The 17,500-nt window shown below is 41.7% G+C and overlaps 1 protein-coding gene across 3 annotated transcripts in view; it reads right to left on the bottom strand.

Annotated features, from left to right (window-relative positions):
- FECH (ferrochelatase) overlaps positions 1–17,500 on the bottom strand; it is a 336,602-nt gene that overhangs the window by 139,486 nt on the left and 179,616 nt on the right. For all 3 annotated transcript variants that reach the window (XM_044074844.1, XM_044074827.1, XM_044074836.1), the window contains exon 7: positions 2,392–2,490. In XM_044074844.1, the coding sequence (XP_043930779.1) occupies positions 2,392–2,490 (99 nt within the window). The remainder of the gene's footprint in view (positions 1–2,391; positions 2,491–17,500) is intronic.

The following is a 17,500-nucleotide window of genomic DNA, read 5'->3' as shown; positions in this document are numbered from 1 at the left end:
CGCAAATTCTGTACAGTTGGCAGGCATGCTTACACCTAACTGGCAGCCATTCCAGATATGCATCCCACTGCAGCACAGTCCAGTTTACATGGCAAAGTATGGTATAACCATATGTGTTGTTGCATAACCCACTACACAACATCTACAAGCACATGGTCGCAACACCCCACTGTAGGCATATAAGCCGATGTAATAGGCATCACAAGGTATTATTGTAGTCCTCACCCCCACCCAGTGGTGCGAGTGTCTGATGCAAACACCAAATGCAGTGCATATGCACAGCTGTTGTCGTAGACAACATGGCCAGCTGTGGACCTTCCCTACAGCCATCCTGCACATCCCTGGATAATCCCCCTACTAACATCCCCCTTTGTGCCCCATGCACACCATGTACCTATCAGCCCCTGTTCCATTTCTATTAATGTCTACGGGTACATGTAGGTGATACCCTCTTCCCCCACTATACTGTCAGTATCTGGAACCACAACCCACATGTAGTATCACAGCTGTCCTACAGGACACATGTAACTAACACATGAAGGAACACTACAAGCACACCTGGAGCAGCACATTCTCACCACCTTGTGAAACCCTCACCCCCAACTCACACTCTATACCACTACATCAACTAGTGATACCGACACCTCTTGTCCTGCCTCACATACAAATCCCAACATCCGACATACCTTCCCTATTGCTCCCCATCCAATTATACCTTGGGCTACTATACACAGTTACAATGTCACCCCCACTATCTACCTGCCTACTCAGCTATTTGCCTCTACTGTACCACACAGGTATGGAATAACTACACCTAACCCGAATACCTGCATGTAACCTATCCAGACCTGTGAAACAGCAATCCAACCTAACCTTACACTGACCTTTGTCAACAGTCATACCTGATATATAAACCTGACCTAAGCATGGATAATACAGACAGTTTAACGTAAACTAAGCATGATTAATGGGGGACATAGCTATGTTATGTCTGTTACCCTCTATGAATGTGAACACCCCAGTATCAATTCGGATATGTAGCTGGTGTCAATGTGGAGCTCTACACCCCAGGCCACCGCTGATAATGGACAAGCATACAGCCAGAGTGTCCCAGTTGACAGATGTGAACAAAATGCACGACGTTGCCCGTGTGTATGCAGGATCAAGCGGGTGTAAGCCTGTCTGGCCACCGGTATGCAACTACCACACTGGTAAAGCAATGTAGAGGCTAACTGAGTGCAAGACGCCGCAACCAGAGGTCAGTAATGCTGTGCATCATGCAAACAAGTGCATACCCGCCTACAAATGTCCTACAGTGCTGTAGTCACTCTGTAACCAACAGCTGTTGTTGTGGCCATTAACAAAATAATCTGCACTGCCAAGTTGCAAACCCCGACCCTGCACACTATAGCAGACTTGAGTTTCACTAAGCCATGGCTGATACACATTCAGCTGCTGTTATCACAAACACAACATTCAGCACAGGCATTCAACAGTATAGGAAATGTATATAAGTGTGTAGATTAATACCAGAACACGTGTCCATTGCTCAACCACAGTATTATTAGCAGTCTATGTGGCTGTTCAATCATTCTGTGAGAACAGTAGTCCTGCATAATATCAAAGGGAATAATGATACACTGTGCACACTGTTGGGGGCGTGTGAGTATGCTTCATGCACAGTATGTCACACCTGGGGCGTTGGTTCCGTGGAACCGGGAGATGAGGCTGGCCAGGTGTGTGAGCAAACTGCTGATGCACAATACCCTGCCAGGATGCTACCAGTGGGAGAACACTGTAGACAATTCTGGGCATGTGTTGGGTACTGAGAAGAGCACTCCTGGCTAACAAAGTCTGAAGCAATACTGATTTCATGAACTCTAACTGTAACCTAACTTAGGAATGGGGGTCCACCCCCATCAAGGTACGTAAAAGAAACCTAAGCATTTGGAGAAATTTAATTGTGAGACACAATACTACAGGTCTACCTGAGAAAAGTTTCCTGTTAACCCCCGAAGGATATTATGCAAGTATACACACCTCTCATATTATGCAAGTATACACACCTCTCAACTTCTGAGCACTAAAAAAAATATACTAAAAGGCCCAAAAGAATATCCTTTTCTTATTACTTTGCAGTATAAGGTTTTCTAGACCTCATAAAGTTAGTTCTTTGTACAAGTTTACATCAGTTATAGAATAATGTATATGCCCCTGTGCAGTTTTACCTTTACGAAGAAAAGCAGTAAACCTAGGAGAAGTAATGATAAATCTGAAGTAAAAAAACGTAGCGCTATGCCTAAATCATAGCAGCTGAGAGGTATATCTACTCGGTTGTATAAAAAATACAAATTTACAAGGCTACAACTTGCAGTTTACTAATGTACTTACAGACATCGGAAGTGAATGTGCAGAAAACAGGATAACAACTTCACTGCGTTTTTCTGGTGGAAACCTGTCCAGTTCTTTCTTTATATGGTCTGCAAAGCACTGAAAGACAGACAGACAATCAAAACAGTGAGTTAATCATTCATTGATCTTGAAATCCTTATTTTACTCTTGCTCATCAAAAACAAACTCAGGAATGTAAAGAGAATAGTTGGGCCCAGCATGAGATTAGCCACCAGTCTGTAATTCTTTATTTCAAAATCACAGCAGAATTGTCCATACTCAAGCGCAACTTAGATCTATGGGTGGGAAATAGAATATTTACCCCAGGACTGCCCCCTGTGCTACTAACGGACAGAGGCCACTCCTAAATGCTTTATCCAATGTACAAGTCCCTTCAAATGACCTATGGCATGATCCCAGTTATCCTCATTAGGGGTAATATACCATTATTGACCAGGGGATGGGTAAGGCCAAGCTCTAACCAAATAGGATTGGTTAATGTGAGCACAAAAAGGGAAACCAACTAGGTTTAAAATAGCCCAAAAGGACAGCTAGCCTAGTACTTATCTATGAACCTGTAAAACTTCAAGCCGTCAGTACAAGTCAACACCAGCCCAAAACAACAAAAGGAAGTACTTGGTTTTACACATTAAGAATAAAGTAAACTTTCTCACAAAAAAAAAAAAAAGTTTTATTTAGTCATACATTTTTCATTTACAAACTGGATTTCACAAGATCATCTTTTGAACAAATAACTTTAGCCATAAAAAATATATCCTTATACAAAACAAAACTGAAAAAAAAAACATATGGAGGTAAAAGCATAGGGTGACTCAAGATAGGCTAGCCACTTGGAATATTCAACTAATTAAAATGCAAAATTAGAATGAGCCTTAGTTGCCAGCCTATAAAACAAGCTAACTCAAAACCCTAGTGGTGAAACATATATTAGCTGATCAACTTGACAGGCTACTGGGTTAAATACTTTGACAGAGACAAATCCTTATGAAAACCAGAACTAGAGCATGCACTTGAAATCCAAAAGCAAATTATTATGATCATCAACCACAAAATATTACATCAATGAACTCACCCAGTCTCGAGGCAAGAAGCCACTTAAAACAGACATATATTTAGAATACAAATCAAAAAAACAAAGCCACAACCCCCACAACACACACACACACACACACACACACACACACACACACACACACACACACACACACACACACACACACACACAAGGAATATCAAACATTCAATAAAAATAAAAAATACAAACCAACCTAAAAATAGTAAATCAGTCCCAAACCTCAAGTCACACTACACAAGCAACAAACAGACTTACAGCATGTAATCATGAAAGAGAAGCACCGTGCAGATGAAACAAATAAGTAAAATAACTACAAATAAAGTAAAATGAAACAATAAAAAAAGTAGACCTACAGCAAATGAAAAATTAAAACAAATCAATCAAAAGACAGCTGAATCACATTCTGGGGGTAAAGTCACAACTAATAAAAATACCAAAAAGTATAATCACTAATTAAAATAGAAAAAAATAAAATAAATAAAATAAAGTCAGATAAAAAAAATTCAAATGAGGACATCAGAAACTGCAACAAATAAAGTAGTAGTTAAGCAACATAAAAAAATCTTAATTTAAACTTTTTAAATTTGCCACACTAGGGCAGCACAGCTTTAATTAAAGAAATCTTTACTGTACTGTATTAGCAGTCAGATCTGGCAACCATACGAACTACTGATCACAATGTTAAAGATATATAAAATGAACACCTGCCATCAGCTAGGTAACAGCATTGTTTTCCTGTTTCATCAAGAATTGAATCCATATGTATTATTCCCTACTACTGAAATAAGGATATTTTCTGTACAGCTTATATAACAAATGTTTACAAATAAATACTTTTTATCAAAGACTACACCATCTAATATACAGGCTGAACTTCCATGAAGTGATGATACAAGTAGATAGTTATCAAAGACAAATTAACAGGCACGTAAAATGCCTCTTAATATACCAAGTAACAGTTTCAAACTACAGTCTGAGGGCTACAGTGTTGGCTGAGAAGAGGTATTCATAATCAAGCTCTCTTGTTCAGCACATGCTTTAAAGAAAACTTTAGCCTTCCATAATTTTCTCATTTTAACTGTAAACATAATCAACAGCATCAGCTCACTGAAAATGAACTGTGAGCTATTAGCAACTCAAGGCTGGAACTGTATGACATACATAATGTTGGAGCGTATGACAATTGTTATAAGAAAGAAAACTCATATGTAATGTATAATGAACAAAAAAAAAAAAAAACATGTTTCCTTTATTGTTTCTGGAATAATGAAGGTTGGTGTTGACCTCTGCAGACCACCACCGCAGGTCTGATGGAGAGAAGAATCTTCTCTACAGTCAGGCAATGTTTGTCTCAGACACACAGTGAATCTTCCTCATATATAATCTTACATGCAAGGCCATTAAGGAAGAAGCTGACATTCCATATCCTTTAGGAATGATCTAAGCTTCCTAAGAAATCTTTCAGAAGAACTTGTTAATCATATCCTAGGATAGAGACAACAGATTTTGGTGCCAAAACTGCTTACATTAAGTTTCTGATGTTTGAAGGTTCAAGATAAAGAAGTTATGTAACATTCCATGTGAGTTGTTCATCTCGCCTTCATTCTTACTGATGGGTTCGGGGCTGATCCCTTGGCTCTGAGTCGGCCTACTACAAAGCTCGAGGTCTTCAAATAGCTCGAGGTCAAATCCCTATCCCATGATGCACCTAGAGTTACCTCAGATCTTGTTTGCTGCGTATAACAATACCTTATGTCATTCTATCACTCCCCAAGAGAGGGTATAGAAGGGTTGAGCAACCAGGATGGACCCAGCACCTCAGTCTTCTGTAAGCCCAGGAGGGAGAAGGAAGGAGGGACGCAAGAATGAAGGCGAGATGAACAACTTACATGGAATGTTATGGTAAGTACATAACTTCTTTGTGTGAAGTTGTTCTATCTCACCGTTCATTCTTACTGATGGGTAGTGTCCCAAGCACCATCTATCTCGGGTGGCTCACGGGAGTATATTTTTCAGGACAGTGGATCCAAAGGAGGCCTTGTCAACTTTGTAATGAGTGATAAAGGTATGAGGTCTTGACCAAGTGGCTGCTGCACAAATGTTATCAACAGGAAGTCTGGCAGAAAAAGCAGATGACGTAGAAACTGCTCTGGTTGAGTGAGCTTTAATTTTATTTTGTAAGGGCATATTGGCAGCTGAATAAGTAAAGTTGACACAATCAGATAACCATTTAGACAGAGGTGTTTTATCCACTGGCATACCTTTCCTGGAGTCTGAAAAAGAAACAAAAAGCTGTTCCGATTTCCTAAAATCATTTGTTCTAGCCAAGTAAAATCTGAGCTGTCTGTGAATATCAAGTTTGTGCAGCATGTATTCTAGATTGTTAGAGTGATTGGGGAAGAAAACTGGCAAATCAATAATTTGGTTAAGATAAATTTCAGTGCAAACCTTAGGCAAAAAGGAGGGGTTTGTTCAAAGCGATACTCTGTCAGAATGGAAAATCAAGTAAGGAGGTTTAATGGACAAGGCTTGAAACTCTGACACTCTGCAGGCAGAAGTAACAGCTACTAAGAAGATGGTCTTCCATGACAAAAATTTGAGGTCCTATGAGGAACCTGGTTCAAATGGAGGAAGAATAATGCAGGAAAGCATAAAATTTAGATTCCAAGCCGCGGTGGTGCAGCGGTAGCCTTGTTGCCTCACAGTAAGAGGTTCTCCCGTTCGATTCTCGGCTGGAGCGCCTTTTGTGTGGAGTATGCATGTCCTCCCCGTGGTCAAGTGATGTTCAAACGACATGCATAGAATTGGTGTGCCTTCGTTGAAGGTTGGGCATCGAGCTGGTACCTCGGCACTGTAAAAATCTACTGCCAATCATTAGCGGACCAGAGTTCCACTGTGGCGACCCCTAACCTGTAAAAGCCAAAAGAACAACAAAAACATGGAGAATAGGGAGATTTCACAGGTGGTCTGAGATGAAAAGTCCCTTTGAGAAAGGCTTTGGATAATTTGTGTGACATAATATTCAAACCTTCGAATCCAAGATGAAAATTACAAATGGCAGCCAGTTGAACCCGAGCAGTTACTGCTGCAGCTCCACTGCTGAAAATCATGGTCAAGACCTGCAAAATGGAGGCCATAGTGGCTTGGTAAGGATCAATAGTGTTTTTAGAGGCCCATATAGAATTTTTTTTCCATTTGCTAAGGTATAGTTTCCTCATAGAGGATTTACGAGTTATTCTTTACCGACTCTATAAACAAAAACCGGAACAACTCTTTTTCCTCTGCACTATTTATTGACCTGTCAAAAGCCTTTGATATGGTTAACCATAACTTACTACTAGACAAACTAAATGCCCATTCTCTTGATCCTCATGCTATACAATGGTTCAGGTCTTATCTTGAAAATAGACAGCAAGCAGTGCTTTGGCATAACAATCTGTCTTCACTACTCCCAGTAAATATTGGAGTACCCCAAGGCTCCATCTTAGGTCCCCTACTCTTTTCCTTATTTATCAACAATCTACACATGAATATACCTCAAGCCACCTGCATTCAATATGCAGATGACTCCACCTTAATATGTACAGCCAGGAATATAGCCTCTCTCCACTCCCTCACCCAAACCATTTTCCATAATGTTGAAAACTGGTTTATGCAACACTGCCTCCTCCTCAACCCCAAAAAAACTAAACTACTCATTTTTACTCCAACTCATAAATTACCTAGTCCATTCTTCTCTATAACCTCTAACAATGGCACCAACATAACCCCAGATACCACAACCCGCCTACTAGGTGTAACAATTGATAATCAACTTAGCTATGATGACCACATCAACTCCACCATAAAGTCTGTAACAAAAAACTTGGTACCCTCTATAGAATTAAACCCTTCCTTACCCCTTCTGCAAGGAAAACTATTGCCCAGACCCACCTCATTTCTACCCTCTTCTATGCCTCTGTTATATATACCAACCAATCCAAAAATAACCTCTCTAAACTCTCTACCTGTTATAATAGCATAGCCAGATTTGTCACATGCTCCCTCTAAAACTCACCACTGCAGAAACCTCAAACAACTCCAATGGCTAGAATTGCAAATCCACATTCTCTGTCAACAACTACTCATCACTCAAAACATCTTATACCACCCCAATAACACCCCTATCCTCACCAATCATTACACCACATAAAATCTAGCTACACTTCACTCAGCTAATAAACTTCTAGTTTCCTCTTTTAAATCTAACAAAGCTGGTGATTCACTTTTCTCAAACACTGCAGTTAAAAACTGGAATCAGCTTCCCTCTGAATTATCAATCCTTGCTTCAACTTCCCTCTTTAAAAAACATCTTAAAGAGCATCTGAGAACTCATTGGCTTTGTCCATGTACTAACCCAGACTGATATCCTTTTCCCCTTCCTGCTCTATTCCTCTAACCTGTGCCTCTAAAACTAATTATTACTTTTTTCTTCACAACAGGATGATCAAATATAACTTATTTCTTTCTTAACTGAGTTGTGCTCATAGCTTCTAGTGCGTTTGATATATTGTTTAGTATAACTTTTACTAAAATTTTTATAATCTATAATTTTTAGTGTTCTGTTGAACAATGCTGTTTCTGTATTGTGCTTTTATTATGTCCTTGTATAATTTTATTTTGTCACAGTTTGTGCTTGGAGCTTTTCTCCCCAGGCCTCTACTGAAAATGGACATATATCCAGCTAGACTAGCCCGGTCAACAAATGTAAAAATAAAATAAATAATAAAATGAGAGGATATGAGAATTTACTTAGTCTCACTGGAAAGGTTATGAAACCTGGCTATGATGGGAATTGAAGCAGGCAAGTTGTCAACTTCAGGGACTGCAGAGAGGGATGAAGTTCCCCCCACGAGTACGTCAGAAGGTCCTGAAACTGGGTCCAGAATCTAAGGGTCCTCCAAAAGATGAAGTCGAAGGAAGGGGAACCAAATTTGATGAGGCCAATGAGGGGCTATTAGAATGATGGTCCTTCCCAGGGCTTTTGCTTTCTGTTAATACCTTGGGTATCAATGGGATAGGTGGAAATGCATAGAAAAGACCCAATGACCAATCCTGAACAAGTGCGTCCCTTGAGGCTTCTCCTGTAGGGGGAATCAGGGGCAAAGTAAGCTTCTACATTTCGTGTTCATGTGACTGGCAAAAAGGTTGCGGCAAGGCTGGCCCCACTTGCGGAATATCCTGTCCGCTCTTTCTTTCTTGAGGGACCACTCGTGAGGCAACAAAATTGCTCTGCTCAGCTTGTCTGCTATCACATTGGATTTCCCCAGGATGTGCATTGCTAACAGAAAGCACTGGGTGGATACAGACCACTGCCATACTCTTAGGGCCTCATGACAAAGGGGTATGACCTGGTTCCTCCTTGTTTGTTCAAGACCACTGACATGTTGTCGGTCTGAATCACAATTGTACCCAGAAGAAAAGAGTCTTGGAAGTACTACAACGCCAAAAGTACTGCTCTCATCTCTAAGACATTGATATACAGGGTGTGTCTCTTGATCAGTCCATGTGCTTTGGGCGGTCTTTCCCTGAAAATGCGCCCCCCACCCTATCATGGAAGCGTCCATGGTCACTGTGGCCGCTGGTGGGGGTAAAACAAAGACGTCCTATCGTGACATGAAGTGAGGTCAACCACCACTGAAGATCCTTTTTGCAGGAGTTTGTGATCATTACAAAGTGAGACATGGGAAGCCCTTGGTAAGACCATTGAGTGAACAACAGCCACTGCAGTATCCGCATGCACATGCAACCCAGCGGTATGGCCAGAATTGCTGCTGCCATCATACCTAACAATTTTAGAACTTCTGATGCTGGGGCCTTGTTTTTGGATATCAGAATGCGGAACTGCTGATGGAGTAGTAAGACTCTTTCTTCTGGAAGTATTAACGTGGTAGTGGTGGTATCCAGTTCTGCTTCGATAAAGACGATATGCTGCGATGGTGACAAGGCAAATTTTTCTGAGTTTACTGTAATGCCCAGCTGGCTGCAGAGTGACAGAGTGGATTCCCTGGCTTGAATGAGTTGATGCCTGGTGGTGGCTGTGAGGAGCCAATCGTCTATGTACGGAAACACCTGGAATCTTAAATGTCTTATGTGAGCCCATGTGAGCCCATGACCACTGCCATACATTTGGTGAACACTCTGGAGGCTATAGTGAGACCAAAGGGCAGGGCTCAAAACTGGTAATGACTGGCTCCCAGCCGAAGTGCAGATGATCCCTGGATGGTCTGGCCATTTTTATGTGGTAGTACACATCCTGGAGATCTATCAAGCATAGCCAATTGTCTTTCCCTAAGAAGGAAGTATCGACTGAAGTGTGGCCATCCAAAACTACTCTTTCTTGACAGATTTGTTTAGCCTGCTGAGGTCCAATATAGGTCTCCAGTCCCTTGTCTTTTTTGGAACTAAAAAGAATCTCGAGTAAGTTCCAGATCCTGTCTGGTCTGCTAGGACTGGTTGGCTGACTCTTTCTTAGCAACGTTTAGACCTCTACTGTTGCTTGTTTCCTGTAACTGGGTGGAACACCTAAGATTTTCCTGGTCAGTGGAGGGGGTGTGGCGAAAGGAATGAAGTATCCTCTGGAAATTATATTTTGTACCCAGTTGTCATTTGTTATTTTGAGCCAGGCATTTGGGTACAAAGATAAGAGACCCCTGACTGCCTCCAAAGTAGGACACTCGGGCCTTTTTTCAGGAGTGCTGGTAGGGCTTCCCAAAGAAGTGATCTCTGTTGCCCTTGTTTTGCAGATCCCCTCTGCCACGAGGGCGGCATCTTCCATTATTGCCCCCTCCTCTGCCCCTGGAGGAGGGTTCACCATGTGTGTACTAAAAGGCTCCTTGGGCTTTTCGGAACCACATTTTCCCTCCCCTTTGACCCTTGGAGTAGGGTCTGGTAGGGGTGGAAAAACGGACTCCGACGGCAGACAGAGTCTTTCCTTCCTGCTCATAACTGTTCAAAGTTTTCTTGACTCTGGGCCCGAAAAATGACAAGCCCTCAAAAGAGGTATTCATAAAGGATGACTTGAAGGACTCTGCGAAGGAACACAAGCACATCCAGGAGTGCCTCCTAAGAGCAATTCCTGTACCTGCTGCCCTACTTGTTCCATCAGCTGCATAAGAGATGAGGCGCATGGACGAGTTAACAATGGAGTTGAGGGTAGCAAGCTGGGAGGCAACTTTGTCTGAAGCTCCTGCAGCTACTGTACCCTGAGGAGCATCTCCCAGCTCTTTAAGGAGATCTCATTGTAGTCCCATGAAATGGGTTAAGTAGTTGAGCAAAAGGAATGCAAAGGTCGCTGAACTAAAGTGCGCTGCCCATATCTATCCATGATCCTGGAGTCTCTGTTAGGAGGATGGATAGAAGAGGAAGTTTCTGACATTTCCTTTCTGGTGGCTGCCACCACCACCATGGCATCAAGTGGCACACCCTTGGTCAAAAAGATTTGTCTTGGGAAGCAGAGATAAACATATTAGGCCTCCTAGGGACAGGGAGCAGATATAAACATATTAGGCCTCCTAGGGACAGGCTCCATGGTATCCGGAGACTCCCCACACCCTTCCTGAGACCAGCTGCATCAGCTCATCAAGGGCAAAGACACCCAAGAGGTGGCGGGCTTGAGACCTGAAAGCCTTCAGGAGAACTAACTCATCTTCAGTAGGGTTTTGGGACTGCCAGTCACCCCTCTGCCTAAGGATTTCTAGTATCTCAGCAAATGAGATATCCTCAGAGGGGGACCATGAGGACCCTTCTGATTCATCCAAGTCAGTATCAGATGCCAGAGACTCCTGTGGGGAGTATAGATGTTTCCCCTTACAAACTCTCTTCCTGGGAACCTCATCAGTGGGAGCTTCTGGTGAGGTCTCGGAAGAGCATGGGCCACCCAAATGGGCTTCCCAAAGCTCTGGATCTCTACACTTGGCCAAGATCTGTGAAGCAGAAGCAGACACAGGTGCTTTAGGGGAGGAAGAAGTCGGACCTGAAGTAGAGGATGTCTTGGGAGACATAACTCTCCTGATGGCTTTGAAGGCACCCCTGCTCCATTGCGAAGGGACCGATGGATCCAAGGAAATCATTTAAACCCCTGGCAACGGGACAGTGGGCTCAGAGTCCGAGGTAGCAGCAGAGCTCATCCGAGCCAAAGCACCGAGAGGCAGAGTCAGAACCATCAAGTCGGTCCAATATCCTTTCCGGACCTGACCAGAGAGTGTCAGCTCCTAGAGTCCTCGATCGGCACCAAAGTAGTCAGAGTAAACTGAGCCGAATACACTGGAGCAGGTGTCAGCTCCAAAGGCTCCACAATCAACAAGTCCAACTCTTCCGGCTCCGAAGGACCAGTATGACTCAGAGGAGGAAGAGTTGTAACTGGCATAAGGGTCTTCAGCTCTGAAGCCACTTGGGTCGGAGCCGATAAAATTTTTGCAAAAGCCGGTCGGTGCCTGTAACAGCTTCTGCACCACATGATCCACATCCAGATCAGAAAGGCTAATAGATGACAGAGAAAAATGGACCAAAAGTGGTACTGACTGTAATAGAGGAGACTTTGGTATTTCGGATATTGGTTCCAGGACTGGGGACTGTCTCCAAAATGACAAGACAGTCGGCTCTGATGTCTGTGGAGCCAATGTCAAAGATTTCTTGGATTGGTTTGTTTCAGGAGTCTTAGAAGACTTTGAGGACTTGCTGGATCCATCTTGGTCGCTCAAAGCTTCTTGGAAAGAGGGTTTCAGCAAACCTCTATCAATCAACTTCCTCTTTCTCTCCTGGAGAACCCTGGAAGAGAAAGAATAGCAAATGGAGCAGCTATCCTGTAAATGTAAAGCTCCTAAGCAATACACACAATTGACATGACGGTCAGTGACAGACATTTTTTTACCACATTTGGGGCATTTTTTGAAACCTGACCTGGGATGTTTATCTTGGAATACAGAATTAAACAGGATTACTGTTAACTAACACTATAAAAAATTGAACAGTAACCAACAGTCAAAAGCCTTGGAAAAATCAGGCTAAAGTCATACATACAACAAGTATTTATAGACAGATATTAATTGTGACAAAAACTCTTGTCTAAAGCACACAATTTTAAATGCTATATAACATACACGCACTAAACCTTATCTAAATATTCTAAGTACACTCTATAAATTGTAACAAAAGGTCACTAACTAAGCACACACTAAGTATAAAGACAAGAAACAGTAACAGAAAGGTCACTGATATGACACTCTTTAAACTAGGCCTAGAAAAAGAGGCCAACTAGAAATTTCTAAGAAAGCACACCAGGGAAAGGGAAATACACTATTAAGCTAAATACACTAATAAGCTATAAGAGCTTATAAAAATATCAAACTACTTTCTAGTTGAAGTTATCAATAATAGTAAGAAATATTTGTAAAAATAAGGTTTTACTGGCCCAAGCTAGTGAGAACCTCTGATCTGTTGCAGCGGCAAACTAGATCTGAGGTAACTCTAGGTGCATCATGGGATAGGGACTTGGCCTCGAGCTATTTGAAGACCTCGAGCTTTGTAGTAGGCCGACTCAGAGCTGAGGAATCGGCTTCAAACCCATCAGTAAAAATGAACGGCGAACTAGAACAACTTCACATCTACAGTTTTGGATACAAGTAGCTCTGTTTCTCTTAATAGTCTGAACCTCATTTCATCACTTCTTATTCCACAAATTATTCCATTTCTGTTTCTTACCAGTGAATTGTGCAAGCCACCAGCTTGGTCTGCCTGTGCTTTATCTCAGTAAAATAAACAACTAAAATCTCTGTAAGACCTTCAGCTTTTGTAATAAATAATATATAAAGTTCTATCTGGGCTGACAATTGCTATTCTTTCCTCTCAATGCCATTTTGTCTTAATCTGCTTCAAGGAAAGCAAAACAATTAAATACCCTTATTTTTCCCCCTAGGAATGAGCAAGAATGGTGCACACCAAAACTTTTCAGACTTTACAGCTAATCCATTTACAGAAATGTTTTATTTTTTCTAGATCCACACCTTCCAGTTTTCTGACAAGTTTGCTTGTAATAAATCTCAGTGGGTGCAGCCAGAACACTTCTCCAGTGAGAATTATTCTTCTGAACGTTCAAATACAACAGTCTCAACACCAAATACATTCCTTCACTGCCAATGTAGTTCTTCAGTTCCAGCAGATATTTCTCCAGTCACAAAACATGCCATGTTGGCAGGCTTAGACAGACAAACAGTAAATGTTGTATAACCTGCATGATCTTGTATTTACAAATGCATTCTCTGGAGGATGTGGGTACCACATACCCTGCAAATCCCTGCAGCTGTCTCACTGGCCTTAAGATAACACCACCCAATGCCAAATGAAATCTCCTACTGTACATAAACAGGTACTCAGCTAGAACAAATTGAAGGGGCTTCCTTAAAGGATCACAGACAATGACATATCAAAAGGAGACTAAAATATCAAATTCCACAGCTGTTCCAGTGGCACAGAGGATAAAACCTTGACTACAGCCCAAACAACCTGAGTTCAATTAGCAGCTCTGGTGACTGAAAGAGAAGTAAGGAGGGTTGTGCATGTCAGTCCTGGGTGTAAGGGTGTTTGTCAATGACACTCCTTGAGAAGAGGCATAGGCCAAAGAGGGGAGATGCCTTTAGACATGGTCAACAAATGCGGGGGGTGGGGAAAAGGAAGTGGTGAGGAAATATAAAATAAAACAAATGAACAGAAGCACAGACAGCCAAGCTCCCATGATGCCCTGGAACATCCTGGAGTAAAATCTAGACCTTTCTTCCTCTTTAGGGAGTTTCTATACAACTCCTTGAAGTGGCTACTGCTTGACACAGAGGAATAACCAGATCTATTGGTCCTTCAAGATGGATGACGCCCCACAAAGAGTGGGATTAATTTGAACTCTATACCTTTAAGTGACATCCTCCACTGATGTACCAGTCTTGTGTTATGCTTGCCCGGACATCGCTGAACTAGCTTATTCTGACCTTCAAACCAAGAGGGTTGTTTCATGGGAAGAGGTTGGGGGTGGTTTGTGCCAGAGTTATGGCTGGTCAGAAGGGCTAGCTGGACTGTTTCCTGCAGACCTGCCTGATATGCCTTTATTCTTTTCCTGTAATTTTAAAAGCTTTGTTCCTTGCCTGCTGTCATTTGATATAACATGTAAAATGATTAGGCTTTGAAAGAAAGCCTTAGCTGTATCTGGTTATGGTGAATGAAAACCCTCCTTAATTTCTTTGATCCTTCCAGTAGAACAAGGTGATTTAAGATTACTTGATTTGAAAGGCTATTTTAAAGCTACACAGTTAAGGCTCTTACACAACACAAGCAGAAAGCTGCAATATAAAGTGGAAAGTGATGATGATGAACCAGAGGAGAAACTCAAGTAAGGAGAGAGTGGGATTTTACATGCAGATCTTTAAGGAGAACAGTGGTACAGAACAACGATAGTGGTTGTGACGCCCCTGCACTGGCCCAGTAATCAAGGAGCCTCAATCCTCACCACTGGCAACAGTGGGGGATGTACACACTGGGAGGATTACAAGTACACACACAGTAAAGTGCAATTTCCCTTAAGAGCATGCAGAGATCACAGTCAGTCTGGGGCTGGTTTCTCCCTCTTTCTCCAGATACCCAATAAGACTCCCCACTGGCATAGCTATAGAGTTGAGTCCTTAGCCAGGGTTCCAAGCCAAATCCTCCCAACACTCTCTCTGTCCAACCAGCGCTTTGTGAACCTGCTCAAGTAGCTGACATACGCGCACACACACACACACACACACACACGCACACACACACACACACACAGACACACACACACACACACACACACACACTTACTTTGAGATTTGATTTAGACACAAACACACACCTGGGAAAGGGTGGCACAGGTTTACTAGCTATGCCCCTTTCTGCCCAGACTATAAGGTATTTATCACTGCCACCAGAACTCCTTATCAGCTACTTTTAAGGCCCTTAACAAAGGGTGTCCAATCCTACTGTGTAATGTTACTATTAACCAAATGGTACTCTGACCAAGACTTGCAAGGCTATTTAGGTGTGGCCTGTACAGTGTCACCAAATACATATGCAATTGCTCTAAGAACTTAAATATGTCTCACAAATATCAGCTACAAAGATAGGTTTAAATATATTTAATAATAAATAATAAAAACAAGACAATACTTAGTAAATCAACACAGTAACTCCAGAGTTCAAAATCACAGGAAATATTTTAAAAAAGCATTGCAGGACAGTCTCAAATAAATACAGGAAACATCTAAACTAATCTTTACTATATTTCTATATCTATCCAAAAGAGATACTATGCCCTAAATCTTACTTATAAGCAAGGCAAGTGCAGCTGGTGATGATGAGTGGATGTTCTTGCTAGGTCCAAGACAAAATACAAAAAAAACAGTCTCTCTTTATAAGAGTTCTTAAATTAATATCAAGTACTACTGCGAGATTAGCTTGGATGACATCATTTTTGCCACCTGACTTCAGTTTCCAGGCTAAAATGAAAACTAACAAAATTTAACATCTGTGTATGAAAAATACATATCTCTCAGATGTCTGCAGATCCTGAAAGTTATAAAACAATAAAACACTTTGATAACAACTCTTGTTTATGGCCCAGCTATAAAGTAACTTAACCTCAACTACTCTTACGTTTTGCAAGTTAATCTTCTATACTCCAGTAGGGTAACACTGCAGACACATCTCTAAAGCTCAGTACTGTACAAACCCTATTCAACACACACTTTTGTATCAGCCGTTTAATATACACATAACATATAGTTCTAATACATTTGTAAGACAAGCATATGAATCATGTTGGTATTCACAAATGACATAGGATTACTTACAAAATTCCAGATAGCTGGGCTGGCAGTGTCTCTTTCTGTCAACAGTTTTATATAAATCATATTAATATTTACAAATAACATATAATTATTTGCAGAATTCCAGCTAGCTGGGGTGGCAGTACTTCCCCTGTATCATAGTGGTACAGAATATTACATTCATAAAGAAGCACAAAGTATACAAAGCACTAAGCCAACACAGGAATGGAGAAAGGAGATTCTACTGAGAGGGAGGACTGCAATTATAGGCACACAGAATAGGCAAGAGGTATGAACTCTGCTTCACATGGATGGAAAACCTGTTGCAGTGAAGAGGGAGCCTGTAAGACAAATCTGTCCATCCAGCATGTCCTATTTATGTTGCAGGTAAGGCTTAGGTCCCTGGATTGGTTATTTGTTTTATGGATGTGCAACAAGTCCATTAGAGCTGGTCTAGGAGATGCTTTGTACGCCAAGCATAGATTGCCTCTCACCAGCCAGCAAAAGGCTTTGAGTTAGTCTGTATAGGACTTGTTTTCTACAGTGCATATTCTTTTTTTGAGGATTTTCTGAGGACGCTCCAGTTGTTGCATATGTCTGGCCAGGTACATACCAAAGGGGGCACTGTACTCAAGACTGGTCTTGCAAACACACAGTATAATGGAATGATAACATGTCTGAATCTAGATGCCATACCCCTGCCTATAAAGTACTACACAGAACAATTTCCTCAACACAGTAGAAGCATGATGTGGTCAAATGCCAAGTCACTATCTACATACATTCCCAAATCCCTGACTCCATACTCTGCTTTTATGAGTGTATTGTCAATGTAGTAGTTTACTGGAATGACTATCTTTCTGAAAGATACTATGGTGCATTTTTTGGCACCGAGTGTTAGACCACGACTCTGGTACCAGTTATTTGTCTGTATCAGGCCTTCTTGGAGAATATTTGTATCTTAGGGGGAAATCAATGACTGCACTAAACTTGCAATCAGCTACAGACTTGGTCAGCTAGAGGCCCTTGATGTTAGCCCTGACATCAGAGAAGAAGATGCCAAACAGGAGTGGCCCAGCACTGAACCCTGAAGCATTCTACTAGCAACTGAACTTTTTGTGGATTTTTTTGTGGAGGA

Source organism: Protopterus annectens, chromosome 1.part1, assembly GCF_019279795.1.
Source record: "Protopterus annectens isolate FY-2018-M chromosome 1.part1, PAN1.0, whole genome shotgun sequence".
In the NCBI taxonomy this organism is placed as follows: domain Eukaryota; kingdom Metazoa; phylum Chordata; order Ceratodontiformes; family Protopteridae; genus Protopterus; species Protopterus annectens.
Note: the sequence above shows the minus strand (reverse complement) of the source record. Positions and strands in the feature narration are given on the sequence as shown.